The following is a 10086-nucleotide window of genomic DNA, read 5'->3' as shown; positions in this document are numbered from 1 at the left end:
TTTTTGTTTTTTGTTTGTTGCGGTTGTACCCGATTAAGAACCGAATGGCTCACAGGGTTATACCTAATAAATGAACTTGAACTTGGATGAACGCAGGAAGGACAGCGGCTCGTTTGACATGCGCATGAGCGGGCTGTCGCTGTCCGCCGTGCTGGTGCTGTCCCGCGATGCCGGGGAGGCCGTCGGTCAGCGCCGGTGGCTGCAGCAGTGAGGTCGGCGACGTCGACATCAAGTTCCACGGCGGGGCCAGGTGACTGCACTTTTCTCTTCGTCCCTCCCCCGGCACCTCCATTGAGCGTGGTTGGCTGCCTACGACACGGAAGAAGTTCGACAGAGGCACATACTAATCTCGCCAGTTCAAACAAATTCTCCCTCTAGTACCCGATTAGTGTGGCTGAGATTCTTGCAGCGATTGATTGATGTCATCTGCGGGCCTTTTAAAAGTGTCGGGCCTCATTGTGGCCACGGGCCATACACTGCAGCCTATGATGGGCCTAGGTTTCCAAACTCCATGGTTTAAACGATTGTTGTTGTGTGTGTGTGTGTGACAGCTGGCTGTACAACCTCTTCAAACACCTAATCGAGAATAACATACGAGATCACCTGAAGGGTCAGGTATGTGTGTGTGTTGAACTTCTTTTGCACCGTACGTAGCCAACCGTGCTAATTGGAGGGTGGGGGAAGGACAGCAAACTAAACACAATAAGCAGTTCTAAAGAAATTAGTTTTGAATCTGAATTTGAAAGTGCATAGCTCCAGTGGCTTGCTAATATCAGAAGAGCATTCCAGAGGGCCGCAGAAGAAGATTTGAAAGCGGCCGATGTGGTGAGCGCCGTCTCCGTCCGATGGCGAGTTAAACGTCACTGCGAGGACGGCCGGAGTTCGCGTGATCGTTCACGAGCCTTGACGAGATCAACAAGGAATTCTGCTTCAGTTGTGGCGAGCGCTCTGTGTGTAATGAGTAGTGCGACCTATATGAGTGCGACAGGTGTGAACACCGGTGCCGTCTTCGCGCATGTGTCTGTGACTGCGAGCACCTATTAAGGTCGCGATGGCACCAGAGTGGGTGGTATGGCCAGGACCACGAACACGCCACGCCAACTTGTTGTTCTCTGTTCAACGTGGCTAAATACCAGCTCTAAGAATGAAAACATCGGTTTGCCTGTCACACGACGAACCTCACTCTCATGTGCAGAGCGGGTGGGGAAAGTCCTGCCCTTTGCTGTGTGTGTGTACTTGAAGAAGGGATCTCAGAGGTAGCTCTGGGGTATCCGCTTCCACGGGCCGTTCTGTGTGGATCAGAGAGTCACTTGCAGAAGAAGAGATCTCAGAGGTAGCTTTGTGATATCCACTTCCGTGGGTACATTCTCGAATAACGCGGAGGCTCTGGACTGCTCTTGCGCAAGAGCAGTGTGGCGACGACACAGCACCCAGCAGCAGCACGCATGGGGCGGACATCGGGGCAGAGGTTGCAAACGGGTTTTGATTCCTTACCCGTACCCGTACCCGGCCGCACCAGGGTCGCAAACGGGTACCCGTACCCTACCCGTACCTGTACCCTACTCGATACCCGGCCGGGTACGGATAGCCGGGTATCGGGTAGGGTACGAGTATCGGGTACCCGATTGCGACCTCTGGGATGAAGCCATGTTGCAGGCGCGGGTGGGTTGATTCTAGGAACTTGAATTGTGAGAAGAGACAAGACGTTGGGAAATGAGTGACAAACGGTTACTCACCAGTGACTCACGGCCTACCCATACCCGGCCGGGTACGGGTAGCCGGGTATCGGGTAGGGTACGGGTATCGGGTACCCGATTGCGACCTCTGCATCGGGGTAAACGTGAACAGCAACAAAACACGGCGCTTGTGATGAGTTCACGAGCAACTGTGCTGCCCCCTGTCCCCCCCCTCTCTCGCAACAGCTGTGTGGTCAGGTGACCGAAGCGATCAACAGCGACCTGGAGAACAGCCTGCAGGAGATCCCAAGTGAGACCCCACGTGGGAGACACAACCCCATGGTTACTCGGTTCACCAGCGGTGTGGATTATTTACACATGCAAGCTTTTAGGGGGTGGTGTTCACGCCCTCGCCTGGTGTACAGGAGGTCGTGGGTTCGATCCCGACCCTGATGCCTGCTGCTGTATATTTGGGGTTTGTGTATCTCACTCCCTATGGTCGCGTGGATTTTTCTTCGGGTCCTCCAGTTTTTCCCTCTGTATATAGCTCAGTAGGCCTTACCTGGCAAAATTTTAAAAAGTTTAGTTTTAGTTGACGTACGGCAATGCAGACCATGGGCTGACCTCGCCACACGGACAGGGATTCACTTCTCATGGAATGTTTTTTATTCTTTTCGGCGTCGCTGGTTTACAGACCGAAGCAGGTGGCACGTGACGAGAAATATCTATGTACGCTGAACTTCTTTCACACCGTACGTAGCCAACTATGCTGATCGGAGGTGCTCGTAGTAGTAGCAGTCACAGCCATGAGCGACGGGCATCCTGGATGTGGCGTTACCGGCTGTGGATATTTTCGTGGGGTAGACGTGGCTGAAATGAAGCCCGGCCGAGCGAGTGAAGCCAATCAATCCCCAGTGCTGCGATATTTCGGCGGCCCACATTTGAAAAGTAAATCATTGCAAGGGTTTTTGTGTGAAATAGGTCGTGGGTAAAAGAGTTTGTGTGTCAAAGAGTTTGTGGGTGAAGGCTACGCTTCCAGGGTCAAACTGTACGTCTAGGGTGGGCGCGTGGCTTTTCCACTGCAACACGGCTCTCCAACACTGCCCGAACAGCAGCACAAGGAAACAACATCAGAAAGTGCGAGAGATGTGGGCCGTGTGAAGGGTTGTCATGGTAACACGGCGAGCGATGGCGACGATGATGCCCATGTCGCATATGAAAGGTGGAATGTAGTTGTTACTGATGGTGTTTGATGATGATGGTGCCGATGACGATGCTGATGATCACGATACAAGCCAAAGTTCAAGGTAGTGATGTCATTGTTGCTGATGATTTATGATGATGCTCATGATGTCGACGTGTCCAAGAATTCATGTAAATGTCATTCCAAATGTGATCGGGACCCCAGTCACTGCCAAGGTGGACGAATTCACAGAGGTCGACTACTCGCTCCTGAGTCCTCCCGACACCCGCGCAGACATGCTGGACATGCCCTGCAAGGTGAGCGCACTCACCTGCTCACCACTCACCTGCCCACCACTCACCTGCCCACCACTCACTTTTCCACCACTCACTTTTCCACCACTCACCTGCCCACCACTCACCTGTTCAGTAACCCTGTACCGGTGACCAGGCTGCTGTAAGTGTCCTACCGAGCAGACGACTGTCTCTACGTCTCCGTGTCTCATTTCCACGTCTCTATCCATCTACCCACGTCTCCGCTCTCGTGTCTCCGTGTCTCTATCCATGTCTCCATGCGTGTCTCTATTTCTCCATGTCTCTATCCGTCTCTTTAAATGTGACTTTGTGTGTCTCTCCGTGTCTCTACGTGTGTATCCGTGTCTGCGCTTTGCCCCGCAGGGTGAGTTCTACAGCCTGCAGCACCACTCCGAGTTCCCTGTCCCTGCGCCCCCCATGGATCTGGGCACCTCTGCTGACCGCATGCTCTACTTCGGCCTATCCGAGTTCCTCTTCAACAGCGCCGGCTACGCGTACCAAGCCTCCGGTGCCCTCACCTACATTATCACTGAGGCCATGGTGAGATACAGAGACCCTCCTCTCATCCGATACAGAGCTCCCATCTCATCTGATACAGAACCCTCGTCTCATCCGATACAGAACCCTCGTCTCGTCCGATACAAAGCCCCTATTCCATGCGTGTTGACATAATATTTAAATAAGTCTTATGATAAATTGCACTCCACCACACTCGCGACCGAATGCGTCGATAGTTTCAACTTGTAACGTGCCCCTGCTACACAATATTCTCTCCCTCAGAGGCACGAGGACGAACCACGCTGGTGAGATGTTACCTAGTTTAACACGTAGGCTTTCGCGACCAATATTATTCATGATCAACGTTTTTGGGTTAGATCGCGTTATTTATAAATGTGTCGTAACCCTCCACCACCCGACACGGCCAATCAGCAACAAAAAAGTGTCACGTTACAAAAGACAAATAGTTCACTGCTTTAGCCCACCGGTGTGTTGAAGCGTGAAACCAAAACATTTACAATTTTTTGAGTACGATGATTCGCTGGTAATTGCATCCAGCATCATCGGGAAATTCGCCAGAATAGTGAGGCTCTGCTCTTGCTCCCGGTCTTATATAGAGCAGCAGCAGCAGGGTGACGTCATCATTTAACTCATCAGGTGCAACGATTTGAGGCGGAGGGGGGGTATTGTAATTATATACTAGATTAGTAATCAGGCAATTGTTACGATGTTAGTTGTAGATTAGTAATCAGTTGTAATGTATGTTATTGTAATTATATGCTACGTTAGTAATCAGTTAATTAGTGTTTGTTTCGCCTATAAGGAATTATAATATGTATTATTTAATAATACGCTTCCAGGCCGCACTAAGCCTGCTTTATTGGACAGACGGGGCGTAACATTAGTATAAGACTAAAATGGTTTCAAGGTGACATGTGGCAGCCAGGTGGTGAACTAGCACCAAATTTCCTCCCCTCCTCGCCAAGCTCTGCAGTCCTCAATATATCAAGGTGTTGTCAGCCAACTCATGAGTGGGAGAGGAAATCGGATTACCTACACGTGTGAGGGAGCAACACTCGATGCCGTACAGATGGAAACCACACCACGTGTTTGCTGTGCCACCTTCTCTTGGCGAGCCTGGGAATGGTACCTCCTCGACACCCAACGGGCAGGGAGTGTCGCAACATTTTCTCGGTCATCACCAGCGCTTGCTGCTGCTGCCTCCGCCGTGCTGGATTACAGGCAGCCACACGCGTAGCTGCCACCACCACCACCACCACCCGCGTTGAGGTGCCGTGGCTGCTGGCGAACGTGCTCGGCGTGACGCCGTGTTGTTGTGCGCTGTGCACGTGGTCTCTGCTCGCAGCTGCCGAAGGACGCCCCCTTCCACCTCAACACCTCCAGCCTGGCGCCCATCGCTGTGAAGGTGCGTACAAGTGCCCCACAGCCTCTCGGCGCCGGCCGCTTTCACCCCTTTCCCACTGGCGCATCCGAGCCGAGGCATCGCGGCGCCCTCACGGTACTATGGCTGGTTTCTCCACCGGCTAGCGCCGTACCTAGCTGGAGGACGCACCATCGCCGCCACCGCGTCACCCACACGCATCTCCACTCGCTCGCTGCGCGCGACGTCAGTGGCACGACTCGGCTCCTGCGGTGGAAACACTGGTGCCACCTGGGCCACGCCAGCACACCTCTGGCTCGGCTCTGCTTGCGCGTGTTTGTGCGGGGAGCGGTGGCGTAGCAATTAGAGCGCCGCGGAAAACAAACCCTGACCGTCCAAGTTCGATTCCCGCTTGCTGGCCAACACCAGTGACGATTATCGGAACCGGTGCTGGGCCTCCTTGACTCGGCCTCAAATGACTACCTGGTTTGGTGTGCTAATGAGTAGCCGGGGGGGACAAAGTTGCCACACTGCATAGGCGCTCGGCGACAGCACTTGCCGAGACAGCGCGCGTGGGCTACACGGGGGACCTTTGTCTGTGCGCGTCAGCTCAAGGACTTCCCGGGGCTGCCTGTGGAGGTGAGGGTCGAGTCGAGCGCCGCGCCACGCTCTCCATCTCCGCCGGCAACGTCACGCTTGCACACGCAGGCCCTCGCAACCTTCAGCGCCCTGTGGCCCAACGGCACGCGCAGCTTCCTCTTCTCCATCAACGCCGTGAGAACACGCGCGCGCACCGACACACACAACCACACAAGAAACACGCACGCACACGCATATATCCCCTTTAGCCTTAACAGACTGTAGGGGCAAGTGCTGTTCGCCAGCACCTATGAAGGCTGCCACGGCACGCAAGGGGGTGGGTGGCGAGCACCATGGCGATGTTTACACACCGCACCAGGTATACGTTGGAGGCTGATTCGACATTAGGGAGGCCCAGGACCAGTTCAGATGATCCTCACCAGCGTTGGTGCCGTAGCGGGACACCGAACTCGGGTCGCCAAGTTTGTCCGTTGTTGCTGGAGGGCGACTGCCTCCAACTGCCCAGCAGCGTCCTTCACGAGCCTCCTCCACAGAGGCCGATCTTGACACCGCTGGTACCAGTCATCGGCAAGTCCACTTCACTGCTGCCACATCCTCCATGCCCACTACCCACATCCAACCTCCCCAATCTCCCTTTTTTTTTTTTTTTCCCTCCCTAGCCCCATGCCCGCGGGGCACGTTTTTTCGCCCCCTCGATCCGCCGAACAAAAGCTGTTTAGGCATGCGGTGGCTGGGCATGCGGGGCTACATGACCCTGCCAACGCAGCCTTGCCTGCCGGAGGAGCTCACCGATGGGACTTTGCCCAGATCTTCAAGGATTGTGAGCTCCTCACACAATCAGCCTGGTTAAACCCAGGATGGATCGTAGGCAGGCCAGCAAATGTTTTCCAACCAGCGAAGACACACATACACACACTGACACACACGCACTGACACACACACATACACACACTGACACATGCACTGACACACACACACCCGCGCGCGTACCACTCACTAGGGTTGAGTAGGAGCTCGCTAACAGAGCGCCTCGCTGTGCGTGCGCAGAGAGCCTCGCTGCTGCCAGGCTGGAGATCGACGCTGACAAGCTGCACGGGACGCTCGCGCTGGACAGGTCAGCGGCGAGCGCAGCACCAGCCAGTGCCACCACCACTGGGAGGGGCCCTGGGTTGGCCGGCTGTGGCATTAAAAATGGCTAGCCCCCCCCGCCCCCAGTAAACAATAGACTCTAGCCACCCCCCTCCCAGTAACAATAGACTCTAGAGACCCCCCCCCCTCCAGTAAACAATAGACTCTAGCCCCTCCCCCCTGTAAACAATAGACTCTAGCCCACCCCCCTCCCCCTTCCCAGTAAACAATAGACCCTAGCACCACCCCAGTCAGGGTCTATGTCTGGGTGGATCTAAGTCTGTGTCTGTGTCTGGGTGGGTCTATGTCTGGGGGGTCTAAGTCTGGGTCTGTGTCTGTGTGGGTCTGTGTCTGTGTCTGGGTCTGTGTCTGGGTCTGTGTCTGGGTGGGTCTATGTCTGGGTGGGTCTAAGTCTGGGTGGGTCTAAGTCTGGGTCTGTGTCTGGGTGGGTTCTAGTCTGGGTGCGTCTATGTCTGTGTCTGTGTCCTGGGTGTATGTCGGGGTGTATGTCTGAGTTTGTGTCTCTGTCTGGGTCTATGTTGGGGTCGATGCCAATCTGCTGCTGTCTGCGTTGTTTGCTGCTTGCGTGTGCAGCTTGGTCCTGACGCTGGTGAAGTCGGATGTGGGAGACGTGCAGTAAGAGCACCCACCCGTGCTACTGACGCATGCAACACTGACACATGTGACACTACAGACAAGATCCCCCGAATAGCCTTAACAGACTGTTCGGGCAAGTTCTGTTAGCGCGCAGGCACCTATGAAGGCTGCCGGCACTGTGGTACAAACGAGGGGTGGGTGGCCAGAACCACGCCCAGCCGCCTTTGTCTCCCCAGTGGCGATGTTTACACACCGGACCAGGTACTCATTTGAGGCTGAGTCGACCTAGGGGAGCCCCGGGACCGGTTCAGATAATCGTCACCAATGTTGGCCATGAGAACGGGAATCGAACTCGGGTCGCCAGGCTCGTAGCGCAGGTGCGCTAACCACTGTGTAACTGGACATCTGTGGTGCTTACAGCTGACTGCTGGATGGGCGCGTTGTGCAGAGCGGAAGGCCCCGGGCACGGCAACAGCTCCACTCTCTGTGTGTGCCACTCTGTGTGCTGCTCCCCTACAGGTCAATTTGCTGCAGTCGATCATCAAATCATCACTAAAACGATTATCCTGCCCAAAGTGAACGGTAACGCAGCGCCGCGCACACAACGCACCCACGCAGGCCTCTCCACATCTGGTGGTTTTCCGCTCTGCATTTAAAATCAACGTCACGCGTTTATTGAGTGTTTGGCTGCTAACAAATGTCCACATCATTGGACTCTCATTTGCGATAGGCAGGTCACTGCGGAAAAAAGTGATAGAGCTCAGTGGGCCTTACCTGGTGAAACAAAGAGAGTGAGTACCGTCGAAATTGCAGGGGCGGCAGTCGCAGCACAGGACGTTGGCTCGGTACCTGCAAGAGGGCGGCCTGAACCGTGCATGGTTGGGTGGCCAGAACCTCAATTGAATCCGCAATCTCAGCGTTGCCCACTCAGTGTCTCTGTCTGACCACCCTCCACCCCCCCACCCCCAGGAAGATGTCTTTGAATGTCAGGCGTGCCAGGCTAGGTGTCGTGTGACACTGAGTCCCGTCCCCCGCGTGTGTATGTGCGTGTGTGCGTGTGTGTGTGCGTGTGTGCGTGGTTGCTGCGTGTGTGCGTGCGTGTGTGCGTTGTGTGCGTGTGTGTGCGTGTGTGTATGCGTGTGTGTGCGTGTATGCGTGTTTGCGTGTGTGTGTGCGTGTGTGTATGTGGTGTGCGTGTGCGCGTGTCCCGCACAGAGAGGCTGAGCAAGGGGAATCCCCATGCCGCTTCTGAAGAAAGTGAAGATCGTGAACGCCGTGCTGTCAACAAGGAGGTGCGCAGTGCGGGCCGGAGCGTTCGTGAGGAGAGGCGTGAACGTGCGTTGTGTGTGCGTGTGTGTGCGCGGTGTGTTGTGTGTGCTGCGTGTGTGTGCGCGTGTGTGTGCGAGTGTGTGCGTGTGTGTGTGTGCGCGTGTGTGGTGTGCTGTGCGCGTGTGCAAGTGTGTGCGCGTGTGCGCGTGGTGTGTGTGTGCGTGAGTTTGTGTGCGAGTGTGTGTGTGCGTGTGTGTGCGCCCCGGTGGCTAGATGTTAACTCCCTCGCCTGGTATGCAAAGGGCGGGGGTTGATCCTGACCCTGACGCCTGCTGTATAATTGGAGTTTGTGTCTCTATCCCCGTGGTCACGTGGATTTTTAACGGATCCTCTGGTTTTTCCCATCGCATTTAGAATCGGCATCACACGTTTAGAGTACTTGGCCGCTGTACATTTCAACATGACGATAATCCAACTTCGTTGAGCTCTCATTAGTGGCCACGTTGCTTCCCAAAGAGAGCTACGTACATGAGTGGGCCTTACCTGGTAAGATAAAAAAAGTTGAGCTTAGTTTTCGTCTCTCGTCTTTGTCTTTGTGTGAGTCGGGAGCGGTGGCGCAGCGGTAAGCACACCAAGCTACCCAGTGACCCAAGTTCGATTTCTGCTCACGGCCAACACAGTGACGATTATCTGAACCGGTCCTGGGCCTCCTCTAGGTCGACTCAGCCTTACATGAATACCTGGTGCGATGTGTCTAATAACATCAGCACTGGAGAGACAAAGATGGCCGGGCGTGGTGCTGGCTACATACCCCCTCATGTGCCGGAATCCATGCACAAGCATGGTTTCTCTTCAGTGTTTATTGTTTTGTTTTATGTTGAACTTCTTTCGTACAGTACGTAGCCAACCGCGCTAATCTGAGGTGCGGGGAAAGGACAACAAACTAAAGACAAGGAGCAGTTATGAAGAAACGAGTTTGTCAATCTAGATGATGACGGTTTAAAAGTGCACAGCTCCAGTAGCTTCCTAACGTCAGGAGAGCGTTCCAGACGGCCGCAGAAGCGCGCCCAAAAGCGCTGCGCGATGCGGCGACCGTCGTCTTTGTTCGGTGGCTGAGCCAGAAGCTGCTGCCGCTGCTGCTGCCACTGCTGCTGCTGCTGCCACTGCTGCTACCGCTGCTGCTGCTGCCGCTGCTGCTGTGAGGAGGACCGCCGGCGGAGTTCGCGGATTGCTGTGGTGGGTGGGGGGGTGTCGGTGAGCGCCGGCCCGCGTCGCGAGAGACGATGACCGTCGTTCCGTGCTGTGCCCCCGACAGGGGTTCACCGTGGTGGGGATGGATCTGCGCTACTCGCCGTGACGTCGGGGGCCGCGCAGCCACGGAGAGAGGGGGCGGGGGGAGGGGCCTTGGCTGCCCTTCCGGGGGCGCGTGGGTGCTACACG

General features: G+C 55.3%; 1 protein-coding gene across 1 annotated transcript in view; it reads left to right on the top strand.

Moving 5' to 3' along the window:
- LOC133357819 (lipopolysaccharide-binding protein-like) overlaps nucleotides 1-7420 on the top strand; it is a 27893-nt gene extending 20473 nt beyond the window's left edge. The window contains 10 exon segments of the mRNA XM_061575960.1: nucleotides 97-171; nucleotides 173-250; nucleotides 552-615; nucleotides 1923-1986; nucleotides 3085-3176; nucleotides 3537-3713; nucleotides 5038-5097; nucleotides 5662-5826; nucleotides 6702-6766; nucleotides 7375-7420. Of these exon segments, the coding sequence (XP_061431944.1) occupies nucleotides 97-171; nucleotides 173-250; nucleotides 552-615; nucleotides 1923-1986; nucleotides 3085-3176; nucleotides 3537-3713; nucleotides 5038-5097; nucleotides 5662-5826; nucleotides 6702-6766; nucleotides 7375-7420 (886 nt within the window).
- The last annotated feature ends 2666 nt before the right edge of the window (nucleotides 7421-10086 follow it).

Source organism: Lethenteron reissneri, chromosome 60, assembly GCF_015708825.2.
Source record: "Lethenteron reissneri isolate LAM-NWPU_2019-01 chromosome 60, ASM1570882v1, whole genome shotgun sequence".
NCBI classification, from domain to species: Eukaryota; Metazoa; Chordata; class Hyperoartia; order Petromyzontiformes; family Petromyzontidae; genus Lethenteron; species Lethenteron reissneri.
The sequence above is the reverse complement of the archived record's forward strand: the minus strand, read 5'-3'. Positions and strand labels throughout refer to the sequence as shown.